The sequence below is a fragment of the Malaclemys terrapin genome, chromosome 4 (genome assembly GCF_027887155.1).
Source record: "Malaclemys terrapin pileata isolate rMalTer1 chromosome 4, rMalTer1.hap1, whole genome shotgun sequence".
Classification (NCBI taxonomy): domain Eukaryota; kingdom Metazoa; phylum Chordata; order Testudines; family Emydidae; genus Malaclemys; species Malaclemys terrapin.
Genome location: NC_071508.1, coordinates 4,875,172 through 4,887,521, shown reverse-complemented (window position 1 = coordinate 4,887,521; position 12,350 = coordinate 4,875,172). Strand labels below are relative to the sequence as shown.

General features: G+C 53.9%; 1 protein-coding gene across 1 annotated transcript; it reads left to right on the top strand.

The window, feature by feature from the left end:
- The first annotated feature begins 3,688 nt into the window (after nt 1–3,688).
- On the top strand, nt 3,689–10,724 carry LOC128836907 (carbonic anhydrase 4-like). The gene is made up of 9 exons (XM_054027631.1): nt 3,689–3,853; nt 5,955–6,061; nt 6,213–6,242; nt 6,756–6,920; nt 7,451–7,599; nt 8,086–8,175; nt 8,418–8,490; nt 8,777–8,940; nt 9,263–10,724. Exons 2-9 carry the CDS (start codon nt 5,983–5,985, stop codon nt 9,470–9,472), a joined length of 960 nt encoding a protein of 319 aa, XP_053883606.1. The 5' UTR covers nt 3,689–3,853; nt 5,955–5,982; the 3' UTR covers nt 9,473–10,724.
- The last annotated feature ends 1,626 nt before the right edge of the window (nt 10,725–12,350 follow it).

Sequence of the window (12,350 nt, the reverse complement as noted above, 5' to 3'; positions counted from 1 at the left end):
TTTGCTTCACAGTCCTGGAGTCAGCATTGATTACAGTTCTCTTGGAGACTGGGTGGGAACACACCCTTCAGCTAATATAACTCAGGAAGAATGGGTCGCAAGCCCCACACTGCCAGGAGTTTGGACTGAGTGGGCAGAGGGGCTGTGACGTTGCACTCCATATGTTTTATAAAAGTATGCTTATGAATGTAAATATGATGTAACTGGAATATGGTTTATGAAAAAAGGTCTTTTGTAAGGTATCATTACAAAGGTTATAACCTACTGAATGTATTCCTCCTATTTGTATGCATGTATCATTCTTGTATCTGAAGCTAGAAATATGAAGTATAACTCTGAGGTCCTATTGTAATGGGCCGTTAATGGTGGTTTAGAATCTTGATGGCTCCCATTGCCTAGGACAATTGGTTGTAGATGGTTTATTTACCTGCAAGCCTTCCTGTGTACGTATGGGCCAGCCCCTGGGTAATGAAGAATGAGGTCTTACAGGACATTTGACCATATCACATGATACTGGAATCCATCTTAAATCTGGTGCTTTTCCATTTAGAAGGAGGGGTGGGGACCCAGAGAGACAAAAGATTCCTGCCTTGTGCCAAAGCTATAAAAAGGGGATGGAACAGGACAAAGAAGGCCAGTCATGAGAACAGCCCTGCTTACCACCTAAGTCTGCCGGTCATGAGACAGCCCCTGTTTTCCACCTAAGATGTGTGCTGGAACTAACAAGGACTGCACCGGGGGAAAGGATTGGGCCCAGGCTACAAAGGAGTCTAGTCTGTGAAAGAAGCTTATTGGAACATCTCTGAGGGTGAGATATTCCCTGTAATCAGTTTCTTAATGTATTAGGCTTAGACTTGTGTGTTTTTGCCTTAATTTGCTTGATGACTTTGTTCTGTCTGTTTTGACTTGAAACCACTTAAATCCTACTTTTCATACTTAATAAAATCACTTTTGTTTATTAATGAACCCAGAGTAAGTGATTAATACCTGGGGGAGCAAACAGCTGTGCATATCTTTCTATCACTGTTATAGAGAGCAGACAATTTATGAGTTTACCTTGTATAAGCTTTATACAGAGTAAAATAGATTTATTTGGGGTTTAGATCCCATTGGGAACTGGGTGTCTGGGTACTGGAGATAGGAAACCTGCTGAGCAGTTTTTGGAGAAAGTTCTAGCTCTGGGGGAGCGGTTCAGACCTGGGTCTGGGTTGCAGCAGGCTGGCGTGTCTGGCTCAACAAGGCAGGATTCTGGAGTCCCAAGCTGGCAGGGAAAACGGGCTCAGAGGTGATTTCAGCACATCAGGTGGCAGTCCCAAGATGATCCCTGTGACTGAACCCGTCACAGGGGGTTTTGCTGAGTAGTATGTGTGTGTGTCCATCCATCTGTCCTACTGCCCCCTGCTGGAGGGATGAGCCCTGCTCCATGTGTGTGTGAAAGGAAAACACATAGAAAAGAGAGAGAAGCAGAGGCAAAAAGCAAGAAAGCCAGGAGTAATATCTTCCAGGATTAACTCATCCTGTGGAAAATGTGGGGACAGTGTTCAGTATATGGGCTCCCTGTAGCTGTTGGCTCTCCCCAAGGCACAGAACCCCAGAGGACAGTGCAGCCCTGAAACAATCAGTCCCCCTTGCCCCTGTGCTCACTCACCATTTTGGGGCTCCTTTGGGTTATGTGCGCTCGCTTTGGGACCGGCAAATTCTGCTATTGTGTACACTGTACTTGTCTTTAAATACAGCCGAATCATTGCTCTGTCTAGTATGAACAATGCTGCCTCTGTTAACTGTTGCATTTTGGCTTTACAGAAGCAACCTTGAGATCCCAGCCGTCCTGGTGGTCACCGGCCGAAAGACTGCAAAGAATCAGGAGGGCTCCGCGAAGAACCCAAGAGGACCTGCTGCATGAAGTCATGGAGCTCTCCCTTACTGAAAATCAAAAAGTACAGGAGTGGCGGGAGAGTGAAAGGAGGCTCTGGCAGCAGAATGCGGATCGCCGGCACCAAAGCACAGAGCGGCTCCTAAGCATCGTGGAGCGCCAAGTGGACTCGATCCAGGCGCTTGTATCAATGCAGACAGAGCAGATCCACGCCCACCCTCCCCTGTAGCCCTTGTCCTAAAACTCTTTCCCTTGTGCCCCCATATCACCACCAACCCACTTCCCTCAACATCCAGTTTCTTATCACCAGCAGCTGCCTCGAACACCTGTAGCTTCACCACCCAGCCCTGCCAACTACAACCCTTATCCACTGCACTCAACTCCCATCATCATGCATTTTAGCCAGCCTGAAGTGCAGCACTCATTACACAACGCTCCAGGGAGGAAGGCTGAATATGATAACAGAACCCAACCTCTTTCAATTCACTGGGCTTTGGAACCCATGTCCCTTGCCTAGCAAGTGTTACTTAGTTGAGGGTGAGTCCCTCCATCATAAAATGCCAAGTACAGTTCTACTGTCCTTGATTCACATAACCAGGATAACACTTTATTACTCCTGCCCCAAGAATAAAGAGACTGGGGATCCCACAGCAGCCAAAGTGACCATTTGGGCAAGCCGTCCATCATGCTAGGCAGGATGGGTGTGCCCGTGCAAACGAGATCAGCCCCGGAAGTCCTTTTCCACAGCTCACCACCAGATGTCAGGAGAGAGCTCATTCTGACTCTACTTATTGCATTAAGAAAAGATACCGTAGCCCAGGAAAGCAACAGGCATTGCAAGTCAGTGCATCATACTCAGCAAATGCAGATGCCTACTAGCATTGGAACCTCTGCACTTCACTCCCGTGCAGGCCACCAAACATTACTGGTGGCTTTCATCCTCAAATTGCTCCCTCAAGGCATCCCTAATCCTTACAGCCCCGCGCTGGGCCCCTCTAATAGCCCTGCTCTCTGGCTGTTCAAATTCAGCCTCCAGGTGTTGAACCTCCGCGGTCCATGCCTGAGTGAAGCTTTCACCCTTCCCTTCACAAATGTTATGGAGGGTACAGCACGAGGCTATAACCGTGAGGATGTTGTCATCGGTCAGGTCCAGTTTCCTATACAGACAGCGTCAGCGGCCCATTAAAAGGCCAAAAGCACACACAACAGTCGTTTTGCACCGACTCAGTCTGTTGTTGAACCGCTCCTTGCTGCTGTCTAGGCTCCCTGTGTAGGGTTTCATGAGCCATGGCATTAAAGGGTAAGCCGGGTCTCCAAGGATCACAATGGGCATTTTGACTTCCCTCACAGTGATCTTCTGGTCTGGGAAGAAAGTCCCGGCTTACAGCTTCCTGAACAGGCCTGTGATCCAAAAGATGCGTGTGTCTTACAAAGGTTATAACCAACTGAATATATTCCTCCTACTTATATGCATGTATCATTCTTGTATCTGAAGCTAGAAATATAACTTTGAGGTCCTATTGTAATGGGCCATTAATGGTGGTTTAGAATCTTGATGGCTCCTATTGACTAGGACAATTGGTTGTAGATGGTTTATTTACTGCAAGCCTTCCTGTGTATGTATGGGCCAGACCCTGGGTAATGAAGAATGAGGTCTTACAGGACATGTGACCATGTCACATGATACTGGAATCCATCTTAAATCTGGTGCTTTTCCATTTAGAAGGAGGGGTGGGGACCTAGAGAGACAAAAGATTCCCAACTTGTGCCAAAGCTATAAAAGGGGATGGAACAGGACAAAGAAGGCCAGTCATGAGAACAGCCCTGCTTACCACCTAAGGCTGCCAGTCATGAGAAAGCCCCTGTTTTCCACCTAAGATGTGTGCTGGAACTAACAAGGACTGTACCAGGGGAAAGGATTGGGCCCAGGCTACAAAGGAGTCTAATCTGTGTAAGAAGCTCATTGGAACATCTCTGAGGGTGAGATAGTATGTGTAATCAGTTTCTTAATGTATTAGGCTTAGACTGTGTGTTTTTGCTTTATTTTGCATGGTGACTTACTTTGTTCTGCCTGTTATTACTTTAATCCAATTTTTTTATACTTAATAAAATCACTTTTGTTTATTAAGGAACCCAGAGTAAGTGATTAATACCTGGGGGAGCAAACAGCTGTGCACATCTCTCTATCAGTGTTATAGAGGACAGACAATTTATGAGTTTACTCTGCATAAGCTTTATACAGAGTAAAATGGATTGATTTGGGGTTTGGATTGAATTGGGAGCTGGGTGTCTGGGTGCTGGAGATAGGAAACCTGCTGAGCAGCTTTTGGTGAAAGTCTGCAGCTTTGAGGGCGTGGTTCAGACCTGGGTCTGGGTTGCAGCAGGCTGGCGTGTCTGGCTCAACAAGGCAGGGTTCTGGAGTCCCAAGCTGGCAGGAAAAATGGACTCGGAGGTAATTTCAGCACATCAGGTGATAGTCCCAAGAGGTCCCTGTGACCAAACCCGTCACAGGGGGGTTTGCTGAGTGGTGTGTATGTGTGTCCATCCATCTGTTCTACTAACCCCTGCTGGAGGCGTGAGCCCTGCTTCATGTGTGTGTGTCCATCTGTCTGTCCAACTGCCCCCTGCTGGAGCAGTGTACCCTTCTGTGAGTGTGTGTGTGTGTATGTCCGTCCACTCGTTTGTCCTACTGCCCCCTGCTGGAGGGATGAGCGCTGCCCCGTGTGTGTGAAAGGAAAACACATAGAACAGAGAGAAGCAGAGGCAAAAAGCAAGAAAGGCAGGTGTGACTGAGACAGTAATTTCCTGCAATACCCTGGACAAACCTTACTGAAGTACCCTAGAAGTTCATGGTATTAAACAGGCAGATGTTTCCGCATTCTCGTGGGATTGCATGGACCTGCTCTAGAGGGAGCCTGGCTAACGTAAACTCTGGGAAGTGTTTGAAAGACTCTGGAACAACGGGTGCCGGCCCAATGCCCCAGAGTGGCACTAGGGGGCACTGTGCTGCAAGGAACAGAGTGGGGGCTCAATAGAGGGCGCTCCCCCATTGTCATCAGTCTGACCCCAAGGCCCCAGTGCAGCGCTAGGGGGTGCTGTGCTGCAGGGAATGGGGTGGGAGGGGCTCAATAGATCGCGCTCTCTATCTTCTGAGTGCCAATCACTCAGGGCAGTGGTTCAGGGACATCCACTCACCTCAAGGTGGGTGCGAGGTGCCCTTCCAGCAGTGGGGGACGTGCTGTGCCCCATGCCGGGCTACCCTGTGCCACTTAGTTCTTGCGTCATCTCTCCCGCACATCCCCTCCAAGAAGAGCGAAAGTCAATGTGGGTATCTGGGGCCAGCTCTCCCCCTACAGGGGGTGCCCACGGCCTCCCAGGGGGTGGCCCGGGCACTGGGGGCTGGCACCCTAAGGGAGACACACCCAGGCTGGGGCCCCTTTCTCCTCTTTCCCACCGTCCCCGTCTTTCCTTCCCTCCTTTCTCTTTCTGCTCCCTTGTTTTCTCTCTCCCTCCCTACCTGACCTCTCTCTATCCCTGCCCCACCCCGTGGATATAACTCATCCCTTCCCTGTAATTCCACCCCCGGCCTCTCTGGGCTGGGCTGGGCTGGGCGGTGACCCCGTGTATATAAGGAGCTGTGAGGAGCCTTCACCCCTGCAGTGTGACCTTCCCCCACCAGACACAGCGCAGGTGAGAGCTACTCGCTGCTGAGCATCCCTAGGGGCCCGTCCCCTCTAGGGGCACCAGCTCCCAGGGTGGGACATGGGGCATGGGGCCCGTCCCCTCTAGGGCACAGGCTCCAGGAGTGGGAAATGGGGCATGGGGCCCGTCCCCTCTAGGGCACAGGCTCCAGGAGTGGGAAATGGGGCATGGGGTCTGTCCCCTCTAGGGTCACCAGCTCCCGGGGTGGGAAATAGGGTACTTGGCCTGTCTCCCCCAGGGGCGCTACTGGCCCTAGGTGTGGGAAATGGAGCATGGGGCCCGTCCCCTCTAGGGCACCGGCTCCAATCTGGCCCCAGAGTGGGGCCTGGCTGGCTCAGGGCAGGGGAGTTGAATCCAGTCTCTCCAATCCTTCCTCCAGGTTGCTCTCAGCAGGTGACATCAGAGACATGAATCTCGCCTGGGTCCCGCACCTCATTGTGCTGGAGACGCTGCTGGGAGCCGGCTACACCAGTACCGACACGGCAGGTAACACTGCTCCCCAGCCCACCCCTGATCCTGCTCTAAAGTGACCCTCCCTGCTGGGGCCAAGCCCAGGGGAAGGGGCAGCAGGATGTGGTTATTTATTGGCCATCTCCCGACTCTGACCCTCTCCCCCACCTCTCTCTCTCTTCTGCAGATACCTGGTGCTACGAAGACCCAAAATGCGGTAAGAGAATCCATCCATCCCCTGCGACACAGACATCCACTCTCTGACCTCACCCAGTGCGGGAGTTAATTACTGTTTTCCCATATTTGGATGGGTGGGGAAACCGAGGCACAGAGATGAGCAGTGGCAGCGTTCCAGAGCCAGGGATAGAACCCAGGAATCCTCACTCCCAGCCCCACACCCTTGCTCTAAACCACAAGACTCCAACCCCCTCCCAGAGCTGTATGTAAAACCCAGGAGACTCTCCTGTTCTAACTCACTAGACAGCATTCCTTGGTGTAGCTGCAGCAAAGACCCAGGAGTCCTGATTCCCATTTCCCCCACTTTATCCCACCAGAGCCCACTCCCCTGCCAGAGTCAGGGACAGAACCCAGGAATCCTGACTCCAGGTTTAAATTTGCATCATGCAGCCACCTCTGGGGTGGGTGATAGCAGCTGATTAACATTCTGACTCCTCCCCCATTTCCTTCTCTGGCCCTTCCCCCTCCCTGTTGGCTCCTCCCATCTCGGCAGGTCCAGAGACATGGGCAGCTCTGGGGCACTTTAACGGCACCAGGCAGTCCCCGATCAACATCGTCACCCCTGCAGCTGTCCACAATCCCCACTTGGGGGCTGTGTCCCTCGCTGGCTATGGGGATGCCAGGAAGCTTATCTACATGAAGAACAAGGGGACGACAGGTAGGTACAGCCTGATCCCTAAAGCGAGCACCCTGCGCTGCCATGCCGGATGCCGGGGTCCCAGAGCCAGAACTAGCCATTTTAGCACCTGTTGTGAGCAAACATATTTGTGCCCCCCAGAGGCGACACATTGGGGGGCAGGCAGGGGGCTTGTGCCCCCCACCCGATTTTGCCTTCCATTTAGCACAGAAGGGGAGAGGAGCTGCCTGGGGAGCACCTGGCCGTGCAGAGGTGGCCTGGCTCGGTGCACCGGGCAGGGGGGGCCACCTGACATCCAGCCAGCACCCGGGCTCCCACAGCTCAGAGAGCCAGGGGCCCACCAGCTTCCTGGCTCCTGGCTCTTGGCAGGAGGCGACAGTTTTCAAACACTGGGGCACACCTGGGTGGCGGCCCTGCTCACCCCGCCCACGTTACAGCCCTGGTGGGTCCCATTCCCCACCCTGGTCTCTCCCCCAGGGGTGAGTGCCCAGGGCTGCCACTCCGGACGCCTGGGTCCCATTCCCTGCATCGGTCTCTCTCCCCCGCTACAGTGGAGGTGCATTTAGCGGATGGGCTCCATCTCAGCGCCCAGGGGCTCCCAGCTATCTACACAGCCAAATCCTTCCACCTCCACTGGGGTCAGGGGGCAGCCCGGCCTGGATCAGAGCATTTCATCAATCACAAACAGTTCTCCATGGAGGTGAGAGAGGCAGGGGGCACAGCACTGGCCCCAATGCCCCAGTGCAGAGCTAGGGGGTGCTGTGCGGTCTGGAGAGGGCTGGGGGGGCTCAGCGGGAGGCGCTGTGCTGCAAGGGGGGGGGAGCTCAACAGGGGGCGCCGTGCTGCAGGGGGCGGGCGGGGAGCTCAGCAGGGGGCGCTGTGCTGCAGGGGGCCGGCGCGGAGCTCAGCAGGGGGCGCTGTGCTGCAGGCGAGGGGCGGGGGGCTCAGCAGGGGGCACTGTGCTGCAGGGAGCGGGCAGGGGGCTCAGCAGGGGGCGCTGTGCTGCAGGGAGCGGGTGGGGGCTCAGCAGGGGGCCCTGTGCTGCACGCGGCGGGCGGGGGGGCTCAATAAGGGGCGCTGTGCTGGAGGGGGTGGGCAGGGGATGAGCAGGGGTTGCTGTCCTGCAGGGAGCAGGCAGGGCTCCGTAGGGGGCGCTCTTCAATTTTTTTCCTCTCTCCCCCTTTAGCTCCATATTGTTCATACCAAGAACAACCTGAGCATGGCTGACGCCCTCAAGGATCCCGAGGGAATTGCTGTGCTGGCCTTCTTCCTCCAGGTAAGGCAGTGCGGGGCCATGAGCCCGGACTCCTGGGTTCTATGCCCAGCTCTGGACAGGGAGCGGGGTCTAGTAAGTTAGAACAGCAGGGGCTGGGCATCAGGACTCCTGGGTTCTCTGGATGGGAAGTGGTATCTAATGATTCGAGGAGGAACTGGAGTCTTACTCTGAGTCACTCTGACTCCCAGCCTCTCATGCCTCAGTTTCCCTATTTGTTGTACTCATGTGATCTTGTCCCTCAGGCAACAGCCCACGCACGCCCCTCCCGCTCCTGGGATTCCTTCACCCGGCACTTGAAGAACGTGGCTCTGAAGGGTGAGTATCCCCTGAACTGAGGTGCGGGAGAGGTGGATTATGGCTGGCCTAGCATTGGGGCCGGGGACAGTACAGCTCTGTGCCACCAGGGGGTGAGAGAGAGAAATGGATTAGAGGAGGGGAGTGGGGGCGAGGATTCCAGGCCACTGGGTTCTGTCCCTAAAGCTGGGAGGAGAGTGGGATCTAGTGGGTTAGAGCAGGGGGGTTGGGAGCTAGGACTCCTGGGTTCTATCCCCAACTCTGGGAGGGGCTGAGCTGGGCACTCACTCTCCCTCTGCCCCTCCAGGGAAGAAAACGAATCTGGACGGCTCCTTCTCCCTGCGCGGGCTCCTGGGCTCGGTGGACCTAGCCCGCTATTACCGCTACCACGGCTCCCTCACCACCCCCAACTGTGACGAAGTCGTGGTCTGGACTGTCTTCCCCAGCCCCATCCTGGTGCCTCCTGGCGTGGTGAGTGTGAGGCTGAGTGTGGGGGTGGGGGGAAGGGAGGGAGTCAGGACTCCTGGGTTCTCTCCCCAAGTCTGGGAGGGGAGTGGGGCCCAGTGGGTTAGAGCAGAGGGGCCTGGGAGTCAGGACTCCTGGGTCCTTTTTCCACCTCACCTCTGCTCTCCTGTTCAAACCCCCACTCTCTCTGCTCCAAAGTGATCCCCGTCGGAATCTTCTCAGTTCTCTCCATTGATGGGGTGTCCTACTCTCCACTAAGCAGGGCACCCCAAGTTTGCCTCCCCCCTCAATTTGCCCCTCCCCCACTAATCGGACTCCCTCCCCACAGGTGGCTGCATTCCCCTCCATCCTCCGCTCCACAAACTCAGATGCTGGGCCCCGGCTGCAGAACAACTACCGGCCTCTGCAGAGCCTTGGGGATCGCCAAGTGCAGGCCTCGGCGGCCCTCCGAGTCACCCCCAGCTCCTCTTCCAGCCCGCAGCCTGCAGCCTTGATCCCTCTGCTCATCAGTACCGCAGCAATCGCCTGGCACCTATAGGGGGACAGAGCCAGACACCTGGAGGCTTGACCTAGGCAAGGGGGGTGCTGGGAGCAGGGCCGCCCAGGTGGGGGGCAAGTGGGGCAATTTTCCCCAGGCCCCACAGGGGCCCCATGAGCCCTGGCCAAGAATCCCTTTCCTCACCCAGCAGCAGTCTGGGTCTTTGGCGGCATTTCGGTGGCGGGTCCTTCAGTGCTGCCGAAGATGTGGAGCGACTGAAGGGCCCCCCGCCACCGAAATGCCGCCGCAGACTTGGAGCGCCGCCCGGTGAGTACAAGCTCCCCCGCTTTGCCCCAGGTCCCCTGAATCCTCTGGGCAGCTCTGGCTGGGAGCCTGGACTCCTGGGTTCTATTCCTGGTTCAGCCACAGACTTCCTATGTGACTGTCATCAAGTGCCATCCCTGCTCTAGGCTTCAGTTTCCCCATCTATAAAATAGGGATAGGTTTTGCTTCACAGTCCTGGAGACAGCATTGCTCACAGTCCTCTTGGAGACTGGGTGGGAACACACTCTTCAGCTAATATAACTCAGGAGGACTGGATCGCAAGCCCCCCACCATCAGGGGTTTGGACTCAGTGAGTAGTGTGAGTGCGTGTGTGTGTGTCCATCTGTCTGTCCTACTGACCCTTGCTGGAGGGATGAGTCCTGCTCTGTGTGTGTGTGAAAGGAAAACACATAGAACAGAGAGAGAAGCAGAGGCAAAAAGCAAGAAAGCCAGGTGTGACCGAGACGGTCACTTCCTGCAATACCCTGGACAAACCTTACTGAAGTACCCTAGAAGTTCATGGTATTAAACAGGCAGATGTTTCCGCATTCTTGTGGGATTGCATGGACCCGCTCTAGAAGGATCCTGGCTAACGTAAACTCTGGGAAGTGTTTGAAAGACTCTGAAACAACGGGCCAGCTAAGGATGAACTGTCAGTTGAGAGGGATCCCTAGGAGATACTTTGGAGGACGGGAAGGCAACATCTCACCGCCAGAGGAGAAACCCATTGTCGGCTGATCTTCTGCTACGGGAGGACAAGACCTGAGCCCTGAGCTGGATGAAAGGAGGGACTCAGATTCCGGGGGCTTCTTCTTCTGAGCTAACAGCTGTTATGAACTTGTGACCACAAACAAACCCCCGGGTGTGCCTTAAAAACCTTCCCAAGCCCTGGTTGGGGTTCGGGTCATCTCTGGGTAGCTTATTTGCACGCGTGTAGGTTCTTGTGTTGCTCTCAATACATTTTCTCTGTAACGCTTTCACCTTAACAATAAATGTACTTGCTGGGTGGTGACTTACCTGTGGGCGCTGACGCTGGTTATAGCCTCTGAGGAGAAGGCAACGCAGGCCTGCAGAGACCGTCTGACCTGCTGGTGAATTCACAGTGTAGGCAGGGAATTGTGCAGCCTGGAAATACCCAGGAGGAAACGAGACACAGGTGTGTGTCCAGGAGAGGTGACGGCCGAGGAGCTGGGAGCCTCGAATGGGAGCCCTTGCTGGACCATATGGGGGAAATACAGGGGCAGTTGCCCTGACCTGGGACACCAAGCAGAGCCCTGTGAGCTCAGTGTGACCCAGGGAAAAGCCAGAGAGCGCTCTTGGGTCTGTTGGCTAACGCAGCTGGGGGCTAGAAGCTGAGAAGCAGCTCCTTAGGCCTCGGCTACACTTGCAAGTTAGAGCGCATTAAATCAGCCCCGGGCGCCATAACTCCTGAGGCGTCCACACTGGCAAGCCACCGCATCAGTCGTTGTATCCAACAAACCAGCAGAACCAGACCAATTGCCAGTATCATTTGGAAACCAATGATCACCACAATGGGGTGAAGCATGATAGTTAAAAGACCTGTTGCACGGGGGCTCCACCCAAGCCAAGTCTCCCACCAGGAGTGATGGCCTGTGTTTTTAACTGTGGCTGCCAGCCTAGAGATCTCCTGGTTGTGGTGTTGGATCCCGAGTTTGCCATTCGCCCCCAAAGTTTGGAGCCTTTGCCGCTCAGCCTGTAAAGAGGGATGAGGTAATAGTCCCTTAATGGCAGTGAGACCCATTCCCAGTGAAATGGGGAAACCTCCTTGTAGAGCTCAGGATCGGCATTTAGATGTTGTACAGTCCATATTGGCACAGTACACGTAATATCACAACTAACAATGGTGGTTACATTACAGAAACAGCGATTAACGTGAGGCACCATGGGTTGGATCCAATGTCCATCAATCCATACAATATTACATCTTATCCTCACACACACATATGCTTTACCAACATAGACAATAACAGACCCCTCTTCCTGGATAACATTGAAGGAAAAGTGAGACTTATTCCCAGGTTACCCATTCGCCCCATCCCTTATGGCTAGTTCCAATCAAGGGAGCACATACAGGGGCAATGTGAGAGATATTCATGCCCTCTAAGTGGATTTGAACCTCCTTCAGAGAAGTCTGAGGTTGAAGAACCAAATGTTCTTGTTGATCCACACATGGGGTCCTGAAATTGGGTCTCTGAAATGTCGGCGGGGAGGAAGGTTTGTGATCAGAGGGTTGAAAATTTAAAAAAAAATTGTTGTTGTTGTCCCAATTCCACTCTGTACCAACCGGGCTCATGAAATCCCTCCGAAATGGCAATATGCCCATAAAATTTAAACCAAATTGCTGGCATGAGCTTGTTACCATGTGTGCCCTTTAATGGAACTACCCAGTCTGGGGGACCTTGATGAATCAAGTCATGTCCAGCTAAAGTTCAGTTCAGCGGTTTCCAGTTTATGAGGAACCGTGTGATATTTTTGCCTGCTTGCATGATCAGAGACAGCTGCAGTTCATCTCTAGGTAACGGAGGTGTCCGAGTTCCAATGATAATGATGACACATAGGAGCGTGGTAGTTCTCCAAACAGCAGAGGAAACCA

What these genes read in the sequence shown, in the direction of transcription:
- LOC128836907 (XM_054027631.1), top strand. Translation starts at nt 5,983, where the DNA reads ATGAATCTCGCCTGGGTCCCGCACCTCATTGTGCTGGAGACGCTGCTG. An exon ending in GAAGAACAAGGGGACGACAG is followed by an intron (nt 6,921 to 7,450) that starts GTAGGTACAGCC and finishes CCCCCGCTACAG; the next exon opens with TGGAGGTGCATTTAGCGGAT. An exon ending in ACAAACAGTTCTCCATGGAG is followed by an intron (nt 7,600 to 8,085) that starts GTGAGAGAGGCA and finishes CTCCCCCTTTAG; the next exon opens with CTCCATATTGTTCATACCAA.